At 46.4% G+C, this 11360-nt stretch overlaps 1 protein-coding gene across 1 annotated transcript; it reads left to right on the forward strand.

The window, feature by feature from the left end:
- The first annotated feature begins 282 nt into the window (after window positions 1-282).
- Window positions 283-10237, forward strand: PSMB3 (proteasome subunit beta 3). The gene is made up of 6 exons (XM_029210661.1): window positions 283-372; window positions 691-875; window positions 2999-3106; window positions 6717-6894; window positions 9106-9200; window positions 10128-10237. The coding sequence occupies exons 1-6, from the start codon at window positions 370-372 to the stop codon at window positions 10174-10176; spliced, it is 618 nt and encodes a 205-aa protein (XP_029066494.1). The 5' UTR covers window positions 283-369; the 3' UTR covers window positions 10177-10237.
- Window positions 10238-11360: the final 1123 nt, after the last annotated feature.

The following is an 11360-nucleotide window of genomic DNA, read 5'->3' on the forward strand; positions in this document are numbered from 1 at the left end:
CCGTGGCCCTTCACTGGAGCCAAAGGCCGTTATCTCGGGTTTCACTAGCCCACGTGGGCGCAGGCTCCGGCCGGCGACTCCTGCGCCCAGAGACTGAGTCCACCGCTATACCAGCTTGCACCGCGACGCCGGGCTCTTCCGCACTGAGAGTGACTTTTCACTTTGCGCTTTCCTCACCTTGGTTTTGGCTTCTCAACCAAACTCCTGTCTGATGACTGACAAAGATACAGAGCCAATAGGAAGCCAAAATGTCCCGGAAGGGTCGGCCTCCCAGCCAATAGAGAGAAAGCAGCGAGAGTGGTTGTGCAGTGAGGCCCATAGCAGGTTTGCTGGAATTGTGGCTATTGGAGGTCCTAATACGCCGCAATCATGGTGAGGTGGGGAGCAAGGAGAAGGGACACGGGGTAGGGATTGAGGAATGGGGAGGGGTGTCATGGGGAGTTTGGGAGGCGTAGAGGCCTGGTGGTCGATTGAAGGAAGCGGCTCCAGTTTGAAGGGGGATGGGACCGCGGTGAGGACCGAGGCAGGGAATGGGGCTCCTCGCAGCCTCCCAGCGCTAATCTCAGAGCTGGAGTTCAGGGCATCCAGGCGCCTCCAGAGTGGAGGACGATGCGTACAGGAGCCTCCGAATCAGGAGCTGCGCCGGGCCGCGTTTGGCCCCGCGCGCTGAGCCCTTCCGCTCTGTTTCAGTCTATTATGTCCTATAACGGAGGGGCCGTCATGGCCATGAAGGGGAAGAACTGTGTGGCCATCGCTGCCGACAGGCGCTTCGGGATCCAGGCCCAGATGGTGACCACGGACTTCCAGAAGATCTTTCCCATGGGCGACCGGCTGTACATCGGCCTGGCCGGGCTCGCCACCGACGTCCAGACAGTGTAAGTGTCGGGGGTCCCCACCTACACCCAGGCTTCTTCTTGGACCATTCTTGCCTAGCGGCTCGAGTGGCGTGGGTGTTAGTCATCTACTAAACAACATCAGTGAATCTGAGACTTTGCCGAACACCGTAAGCGATAGAATGGTATCCTAAGCAACTGAGCAGCATTTACTTTGTGCCAGACCCTGTGGAAAGCGCCTTACATCCATGGACTTCAGTCCTCTTAACCACGTTACCATGTTGTCCCATTTTGCAGATGAGGAAACTGAGGGTCACAGAGAGTGTATTGCCCAAGATGTAAGCTAATGAATGACCCCCAGGATCCCAATCTCTGAGGCCAAAGCCCACGCTCAGCCCCTAAAGGACTTCAGGTCTAGTTGGGAGAAAAAGCAGGCATACAGAAAGGTAACTAACCCATAATAAGATAACTAACCCTTATTAACTGCTAGAGCAGTTACCTAGTTGACAGTGGTTCTGTGAGAGAAGGGAGAGTCTGGGAGATGAACTAGGTGGCTCTTGTGATGGTCCGGGTGTGAAGCTTGTGGTTCTGATGGGGTGGTGAGGTGGGAAAGGAAGAGAAGGCATTTCTGAGAGTTGTTGCTGACCAACCTTAGTGGCTACTTGGATATTGTGAGGCCAAGGAGTTAACCATTGAAGTCGGGGTTCGTGTCTTTTTTATTTGTTATTAGTATCTATTCTAGTACTTGGCATGTAGGCAATCCAGAAGTGTTTTAAAGGTGATTTCTGTTTTGAGCATGTTGACTGAAATACAGGAATTGGGAAGACTGGTTTTAGGGGAAAGGTGACGACTTTGATTTTGATACCAATTTTAAAGGGACAAGGCAAGCCAAGTAGAAACATCTTCTGAGCAGTTGGGGTCTTGAGATTATATCTCAGGGCTGGATAGGCATTGGTGATTTGTTAAATCTATGGGAACAGATTCTGGAGAGACAGAATACACAGAGGGAAACAAGCTGCAGCTCCAGAGCTGAACTGTGTATTCAGGAGTCAGCTGGGGAAGAAGAGAGGCCAGCGGAAAAGAGGGTCAACGTTTCAAGAGGGAAGATGTGGTCACAGGTGGCCTAGGGAGCAGCAGTTCCTGGACTTTGTTCTTAGAAGATTGATAGTTCACTAAGGTGGGTGGGAGCTTGTCAGAAAGTTTTCTCTCTCATTTCCCTTAAACCTCTCTAAAGTCTCAAGAACATATGTTTTGGAAATTCTTCCTGAAATCTAACCCAACCAGCCCTTCTCTTCCATTGCTGGTGGAATCAGAGAATGACGGCTTAGCATTCCTGTCAGTATGAAGGCCCCCATCAGCCTTCCTCTCTCCAGTCACTGCTGTTCCCTTCACACTATTTCCTTTTCTTCAGGAGCCTCTTCTCACCGAGTTTGCATGTTTGTGGGCAGTAATTGCTACCTTTGCTGGGCCTCAGTTTCCTCACCTGTATGATGCTTAGGTCATGTCTAAGGCTCTTTTTTCTGGTGTCCTGTTACTCATTGCTCTGCTTCCAGCATGCGTGTCACTGGTCTGTTCCCTGCAGGGCCTATCCCTGGGCTCTGAGATGGGAGTGGAGGAGGTGCAGCCTACTTTCTTAGGCGCCTTTCAGTCCATTAGCAACAGCTGCTTCTTATTAACACCCATACATTATCTCACAAAATAAGGTGACTTATTTTGTCCCTGTCTTAGGGATGGAAAACTTAAGTGGTAAGATGAAGGCTTAGCCCAGGTCAGCTCTCTCAGTTCACTGCTCTTTCTACTGTAAGCCACCATCATTATGTCTGCAGGCAGACTCCTACCCAGAGTGTACTGTATAAACTATTCCTCAAAAAAGTGGGGGGAGAATCCACTTCTTAACTCCCCTTTTCTCACCCTAAAAAAGAGTATGAGAAAAAAGGTTAGCAGAGTGGCATGTTTATGGGTAGAAGTGCTGGACAAGACTGAAAAGCGGATGTGAGGCTGGACTTCTGGTAAGAAAATCAGAAGAAAATCTGGCAGATGGGGAGGAGTCTCTTGGCGGGGGCTGGGATTGTGTGTCTCCTTAGGCACCTCCTGACCTCCATGAGGCGGATACCAGGGGACATTCAGCAATGACTTACTAACTCACTTTTCTCCTTTTACCACAGTGCCCAGCGCCTCAAGTTCCGGCTGAACCTGTATGAGCTGAAGGAAGGTCGGCAGATCAAGCCTTACACTCTCATGAGCATGGTGGCCAACCTCTTGTACGAGAAACGGTGAGTAGAAATGTAGCCTGGGACTCGGGGAATGCAGAAAGCTTTGATTGGGCAAGTAGTATGGAGGGGGCACCCAGGAAGGAGATTCCTCCTCCTTGACTCATTTCTTATTTGCTGGATAGTATCCTTATTTTCTGGGTCTTTTCTGTGGACCTAACAACCAAATAGGAAAGAAAGGGCTACTTCAGAAGAAGACAGGGAATGCAAGCAGCAAGTGAAGTTGCTCCCAGGAAACAAAATTAACGCTACCAAAGTGTGCCCTGGCATCTCCCAGCCAGGAGCCACCCTTACCCAAGAGCTTATTCTGTTGTCATTAGATACTCTGGAATACACGGAACCTAGGGATTGGGTATGTTAACTTTTGACATTTGAGGACTTTATGATGAGAAAAGAAGGGGCTCCTAACTGTAGAATTCAGTGCAGAAGCTGGGATGAAATTGAAGGGAGAACCCTGTAGGTACTTTCCCCACCCACCTCTGGGCAGAACTGGGTGGCAAATGGGAATGTAAATTGATACAGCCACTATGGAGAACAGTATGGAGGTTCCTTAAAAAACTAAAAATAAAACTACCATATGAGCCAGCAATCCCACTCCTGGGCATATACGTGGAGAAAACCATAATTCAAAAGATACATGCACCCCAGTGTTCACTACAGTGCTATTTACAATAGCCAGGACATGGAAGTAACCTAAATGTCCATCAGCAGAGGAACGGATAAAGAAGATGTGGTACATATATAAAATGGAATATTACTCAGCCATAAGAAGGAACAAATCTGTGCTATTTGCAGAGACATGGATGGACCTAGAGACTGTCACACAGAGTGAAGTAAGTCAGAAAGAGAAAAACAAATATCGTATATTAAAGAATATATGTGGAATCTACAAAAATAGTACAGATGAACCTATTTGTAGGCAGAAATAGAGACACAGATGTAGAGAACAAACGTATGGACACCAAATGGGGAAAGGAGGGGTGGGATGAATTGGGAGATTAGGATTGACATATATATACTACTATGTATAAAACAGATAACTAATGAGAACCTACTGTATAGCACAGGGAACTCTATTTAATGCTCTGTGGTGACCTAAATGGGAAGGAAATCCAAAAAGGAGGGGATATATGTATACATATAGCTGATTCATTTCATTGTACAGCAGAAACTAACACAACATTGTAAAGCAACTATACTCCAATAAGAAAAGAAAAAAATGGCCATTAAAAAAAAAAAAGACTGGGTGGCAAGAAGACAGGTTAAGCTTTTTTTCTTTCCTTTTTGTTTTAACTTTTTATTTTGAAATAATTTTAGACTTTATAGAAAAGTTGCAAAAGTACTCTTTAGCTTTCAAAACTAAGTTTTTGCCATTTCCATACCTGGAGCAATATTATTGTCTTTTTACTATTAAAAAATAAAACAAATGGTTACCTTTTTTTTAGGTTTATGTTAATATCCTCAGCTATGAATTGTCTGCCATATGTAGTAACCATGTTTATCAAAATCCCAAATTGAGAAAGGCTTAACTAAAGATCTTTTTTTTTTTTTGCGGTACGCGGGCCTCTCACAGCTGTGGCCTCTCCCGTTGCGGAGCACAGGCTCCGGACATGCAGGCTCAGCAGCCATGGCTCACGGGCCCAGCCGCTCCGCGGCATGTGGGATCTTCCCGGATCGGGGCACGAACCCGTGTCCCCTGCATCGGCAGGCAGACTCTCAACCACTGCGCCACCAGGGAAGCCCCAAAAGATTTTTAAAAACTGGTTCATGGGGGTGGGGGGAGAGGTCTTTATTTTTCTTTCTTTTTTTCTTTTTTAATTTAGGTGTAATTGATTTACAATATTATATTAGTTTCAGATATAGGGAGGAAGTCTTACAAAGTTGTACAGATTAACTCACATTTTGGTATATATTTAATGGCTCATGTTTACTCATAATAAAAATACAGGACATTGAAGCTGACCTGGAAAATTCTAGATTCTCAGCTACTGTAACCAGGAGCTTTCTCTACACGCCCAACTGAAATCATTGATTTTCCAGCAGGATAGGCTAATGCAGTGATTTGCAAAATTGAGCCATGTACAGACCCTTTTTAAAGTAAATAACTTCTCACGGACCCCAGAGAATCCATCCAAGCACCTCTGTGAAACACTGACCTTTAGGTGGTACCGTGACATCGACACGACTGGAAGTACAAACGCAGGCCCTGAGCCATGTTGTATTTAGTTTTAAGGTCGTTACCCAGATAATACAGGACATTCTTATATTAACTTTGTTTTCAGTTTATTGAGAGGAAAATACAAAATTTAGAGAAATTTGATACCTAGGGATCTGTTTGAGAAATGGCAGATCAAAGCACGCTACCCCAACCTCTTCCTCCACCTTACAATGATTATTTTTTTATTTAGAATTATCTTTTACAGAGTTGTAACTTAAGATCATGCCCGTAGAAATTACTGAGAGCTGATATAAGACGTGGAAAATGTCTGTTTACTTACTCTTTCTATTGAGGATAGTGGCTACTACTTTTTGAGTATTTTCTATTTTCTATCTAAATATCCCTAAGATTGATTCTTCTTAAAGCTCAGTGTCTAGAACAAGTTTCTGATAAGCTATTATTTCCTAATGGCAAACAATGAAAATAACCCAGCTCACTGAGTACCCTTCTTTGCTTTGTCTGCTGGGAGACTCAAAACAAAACTTTGTGTTTTGTCTGAGTGTCTTGTATTCTTGATTTTGGGGTTGGTTTTTTCTTTAGTTGGTGCATAGGAAGAACTTTTTTTTTTTAAATTAATTGACGTATAGTTGATTTACAATGTTGTGTTAGTTTCTGGTACAGCAAAGTGATTCAGTTATACATATATATACATATTGTTTTTCATATTCTTTTCCATTATGGTTTATTATAGGATATTGAATATAGTTCCCTGTGCTATATAGTAGGGCCTTGTTTATCTATCTTATATATAGTAGTGTGTATCTGCTAATCCTAAACTCTTAATTTATCCCTCCCCACTCCCTTTCCCCTTTGGTAACCATAAGTTTGTTTTCTATGTCTGTGAGTCTGTTTCTGTTTCATAAATAAGTTCATTTGTGTCATATTTTAGATTCCACATAAGTGATATCATATGGTATTTGTCTTTCTTTCTCTGCCTTACTTCACTTAGTATGGTAATCTCTAGGTCCATCCATGTTGCTGCAAATGGCATTATGTTTTAGCGGTTTGGTTTTATTTTTCAGTGTTTTTTCTACAAACTGCTTCAAATCCTTTTTTGAAAGGAGTAAAGGTATAGGTGTATAAATAGAAGATTGAATGGTGATAGGACCTGGATGAGAATAGGGAGAGTAGGTTAAAAAAACAACAACAGAATTCCCAAAGAAAGGAAGAGGAAGAGAGGGTCGCGGTGAGGAGGATATGAAGGCAAGTGTCAGAGAAAAGAAGAAAAAGTCTTAGAGCATTGCTAGATGCCAGGAGAGGGGGAAAGGGGATTGTCCCAAACGGGCCCTCCACTTTCCTCCCTGGGTCTGGGCCGGGGCCTTGTCTGAACAGGCCTGAACAGGAAAGTGAATGTTCTTGAGCTCCACTTTCTCTCTCTGCTCCTGGCCCCCACAGGTTTGGGCCCTACTACACTGAGCCGGTCATTGCTGGATTGGACCCGAAGACCTTTAAGCCCTTCATTTGCTCTCTAGACCTTATCGGCTGCCCCATGGTGACTGATGACTTTGTAGTCAGTGGTACCTGCACGGAACAAATGTACGGGATGTGCGAGTCCCTCTGGGAACCCAACATGGTGAGTTGGTGGCATGGAGCGGGGCTGGGTTCTCAGGTGCCCACCCCTTGGCCATCAGGGGAAAATGTGTTTACCTGGCAGGTAATGGGAAGAATGGTGCAGGTAGGAAAGAAAGCCACAGCTGCTGAGCCTTGGAAGGGCATCCAGAAACTCCATCTGCTTCCCCTACAAGGAAGGGCCTTGGCTCCCAGGGAGAGCACCTTCCATGAAGAGACCTCAGTCAGATATTTGCTACAACAACAAATAATTCCCCACGTTGGGTTTACAGGGTTCTCATATCCATTCATTGAACACACATTTAACAAGGTATAGGGTTAGGGGCAGCTCAGGAGAATGGGCTGTGGAGTCAGGTTGTCTGGGTTGGAAACCCAGATCCACCTACCATCTCATTAGTTATGTTCAGGGTAAGTCACTTTACTTCTCTGTGCCTCCACTTCCTTAGCTGTAAAATGGGGATAATAACAGAATCTATTTTATGAGTGGTGGTGTGAGGAAATCACCTGGGAAGATTGGAGCAGTACCTGACAGGGTCGGCTGTTGTGCCAGCTCTGCCAGGCTCTGGGGAAACCAGATAGTCTGTCTTCGAGGGCTTATTGCAGTCTAATGAAATAAGACAGACCCACAGATACCTGTTGAAATGAAGTTTGCCAGGAACAGGAGGAAAGAAAGGGCCTGGCTGGCAGAAGGAGCAGCCTGTGCAAAGGTCAGAAGTACAGGAGGGGCCCAGTGTGTTCAGTGACTGGAGAGAGCTTGCTGTGGCCGCGGTGTGTGGGCAGAATGTGGGGTGAGAGGAAGGAGGAGAGTGAAATCAGGATGAGACTCAGAAATGCCTTGGATGCCACGCCAAGCAGTTGGAACTTTTTTTTTTGAATTTTTATTTTTTATACAGCAGGTTCTCATTAGTCATCCATTTTATACATATTAGTGTATGCATGTCAATCCCAATCTCCCAGTTCGTCCCACCACCACCCGCCCCCCCCCGCCCCCCCACTTTCCCCCCTTGGTGTCCATACATGAGTTCTCTGCACCTGTGTCTCTATTTCTGCCCTGCAAACTGGTTCATCCGTACCATTTTTCTAGGTTCCACATATATGCGTTATTATACGATATTTGTTCTTCTCTTTCTGACTTCACTCTGTATGACAGTCTCTAGATCCATCCACGTCTCTACAAATGATCCAGTTTCGTTCCTTTTTATGGCTGAGTAATATTCCATCGTATATACGTACCACATCTTCTTTATCCATTCGTCTGTTGATGGGCATTTAGGTTGCTTCCATGTCCTGGCTATTGTAAATAGTGCTGCAATGAACATTGTGGTACGTGACTCTTTTTGAATTATGGTTTTCTCAGGGTAGATGCCCAGTAGTGGGATTGCTGGGTCGTATGGTAGTTCTATTTTTAGTTTTTTAAGGAACCTCCATACTGTTCTCCATAGTGGCTGTATTAATTCACATTCCCACCAGCAGTGCGAGAGGCTTCCCTTTTCTCCACACCCTCTCCAGCATGTGTTTTTTGTAGATTTTCTGATGATGCCCATTCTAACTGGTGTGAGGTGATACCTCATTGGAACTTTTTCTTCTGACATGGTGTCAAAGGCAGTAAGAGACCTGAGGCACCAGAGGCCTGCAGGTCGGTGTGGCACTGAGGTCCTGAGCAAAGAGAGTGGCAGTGGGGGAGCGGGGCAGCCAGAGTCTAGAGTACTTGCTCACTTAAAACAGAAGTGAGGGAGGTGGAGATGCTGAGGACACTTGAGTTTTCTAGCTAAGCCAACCAAGATAGAGGATGTGGTGGATGCAACAGGTTTGGGGGGAAATGGGTTCATGGTTGGACAGGTTGAGTTGTGCAATACCTCTGAGCCACCCAGGAGGAGAGTCCATGAGATAGCTGGTAAAGCACATAGGAGCCACGGGGATTCTTCCCCCATTTTACAGAAGAGGAATTGAGGCTTAGCGAAGGGACATTGACTTGCTCAAGGTCACAATGCTGGTTAGCGGAGGAAGTGCAGGGCTTGAACTATATCTTATGTAACCTTGCTGCCTTCTGAGAAGGAGGTGAGGGGGCTTCTCGCATCCAGGGAACCATCCCTCACTCCAGACACGGGAGGGGCCAGAGCTGGGCACCTTGAGCCTAGAGAAGAGAGAGTTAAGGGGCCAGACCAAGTGAGGGTCAAAGGCTCTGGGGATTGAAAGGTTTCTGCTCTGTCGGCAGGACCCAGAACACCTGTTTGAAACCATCTCACAAGCCATGCTGAATGCTGTGGACAGGGATGCGGTGTCAGGCATGGGAGTCATTGTTCACATCATGTAAGTGTGCACTGGGAGAAGTCTAGAAGCTCTGCAGACACGTGCCTCTCCCCTCCTGCACAAACACCCCATCTTCCCAGCCCCCTAGTCAGGTGTGAAATAAGAAGGGCGCTTGCAGCAGGCCCAGGGTAGCAGAAATCCATGCTTCCTAAGGGTGGCAGCTAAGGTGGGAGCCTACCCAGATTCCCCTGGCCTCCGTCTGGTGAGGCTCTGTGTCCCCGAGTCTCCTCCCCTTGCTCACAATAGACATTTCTTTCCTTCCTGAGCACTGTCCCCAAAGTCTCAGGGACCTTTGTGGGGATGAGCCACAGCAGAGCTACTGCAGACTGATCAGAATAAATCCTGGGGGGCTCCTCTCCTCTCCCAGCTCACACCAGCATGGAACCCACAACTGTGTGGCGTACCGAGCCCTGGGAATGTTTTCCAACCCCCCAGCCGGATGCCTAACTGCCACCCTCCTTCCCTCTTACTTGTTTGGGGCTGTCACCAGGAACCTGGTATCCTCCCAACAGCTTTCCTTGGGAACCTCCCAGAACAAGCATTTGGATCCTTTTGTTATGGGGTAACCTGCTTAATTACTGTGAAAAACAGGTTGGGGCTAATACAATTTACCACCCCAAGGATCTTTTCCCTTCACTGGAGTGAAACACCTCACACCTCCTTCCTAAGTTACTTGTTCTCTAGGCCTGGGGAGCTCCTTCCCTGCTTTGGAGCGCTTCACACTCCAGCCCTGAATCATCCCAACTCTCGATGGCTCCAAGTTATGGAAGTTTCTCCATTCTCCCCTTCCTCACCACAGGCCAGGAAAACAAGCTGACATTAGTGTAACGTGGGCAAAACAGTTAACCCCAGAGTTAGGACAGCTGTTCTAGTTTGTTCTGCAGTCTAGAATGGGTGTAGATGTTCTGTGACTTTCTCCCTCTGCAGTGAGAAGGACAAAATCACCACGAGGACACTGAAGGCCCGGATGGACTAACTCTGTTCTTCCCAGAGCCCACTTTTTTTTTTCTTTTTTTTAAATAAAAGATTTTCTTTCACTCCTGCTTCTTTGAGTGTTTTACCACAGATCTCTGTCCCCAGTTGGGCAGTTACAAATAGCTACTCAGGGTATAGCTCAGCCCTCAGGTTTTCTTGACTTGCAGCATGCTCCACTGGTCCACCAGTGGGGATAGTATCTACAAATCACTTGTTGGGTACCTGCTATGTGCTAGGCCCTGCACAAAGTGCTTTACACATTCTAAAATTTAATCATCATATTGACTCAAGGTAATATACATTAATTATCCTTGTTTAATGAGTTAAATAACTTGCCCAGGGCCACTTTGTGATAGGGCAAAGATGTCAACCCATGTTCCATTTGACTCCAAAGCCTAGCATCCTTTTTACTCAACTCTTGGAAAATGCTTAAATCTTCTTTGTTTCAGGTAGAAATTTGGCCAAGTATCCATAAGTAATATCCTTGCACATCAGTGTTTCTTTTTTGTGTGTGTTTTTTTTATTTTTTATTTTTGGCTGCGTTGGGTCTTTGTTGCTGCATGCGGGCTTTCTCTAGTTGCGGCGAGCGGGGACTCCTCTTTGTTGCGGTGCTCAGGCTTCTGATTGCGGTGGCTTCTCTTGTTGTGGAGCACGGGCTCTAGGCGCGCGGGCTTCAGTAGTTGTGGCACACAGCCTCGGTAGTTGTGGCTCACGGGCTCTAGAGCACAGGCTCAGTAGTTGTGGTGCACGGGCTCAGTTGCTCCGTGGCACGTGGGATCTTCCCGGACTAGGGCCTGAACCCGTGTTCCCTGCATTGGCAGGTGGATTCTTAACCACTGTGCCACCAGGGGAGTCCCCACATCAGTGTTTCTTAACCTTAGCTGCATATTAGTCCCCTAGGGAGCTTCTAAAACACAGGTATTTTGATCCCATCCCTGATTTATCTGGCCTTTTAAAGGGGCTGGGGCACCTCTTTTTTTGAAAAGTTCCCCAAGTGATTCCAGCTTGCAACCTGTAGCAGATGCCCTAATAATAAGCAAGTAGTTCCTAAACTTTAGCCTCCATTAGAATCATCTGGGGGGCTTGTTAAAGCAGGGGTCCCCAATGCCTGGGCCTCGGACCAGCGGGCGAGCGAGCGAAGCTTCATCTGCCGCTCCCCATCGCTAGCGTTACCGCTTGAACCAT

This window comes from Monodon monoceros, unplaced genomic scaffold (genome assembly GCF_005190385.1).
Source record: "Monodon monoceros isolate NGI ecotype Baffin Bay Population unplaced genomic scaffold, NGI_Narwhal_1 Super_Scaffold_9, whole genome shotgun sequence".
Classification (NCBI taxonomy): domain Eukaryota; kingdom Metazoa; phylum Chordata; class Mammalia; order Artiodactyla; family Monodontidae; genus Monodon; species Monodon monoceros.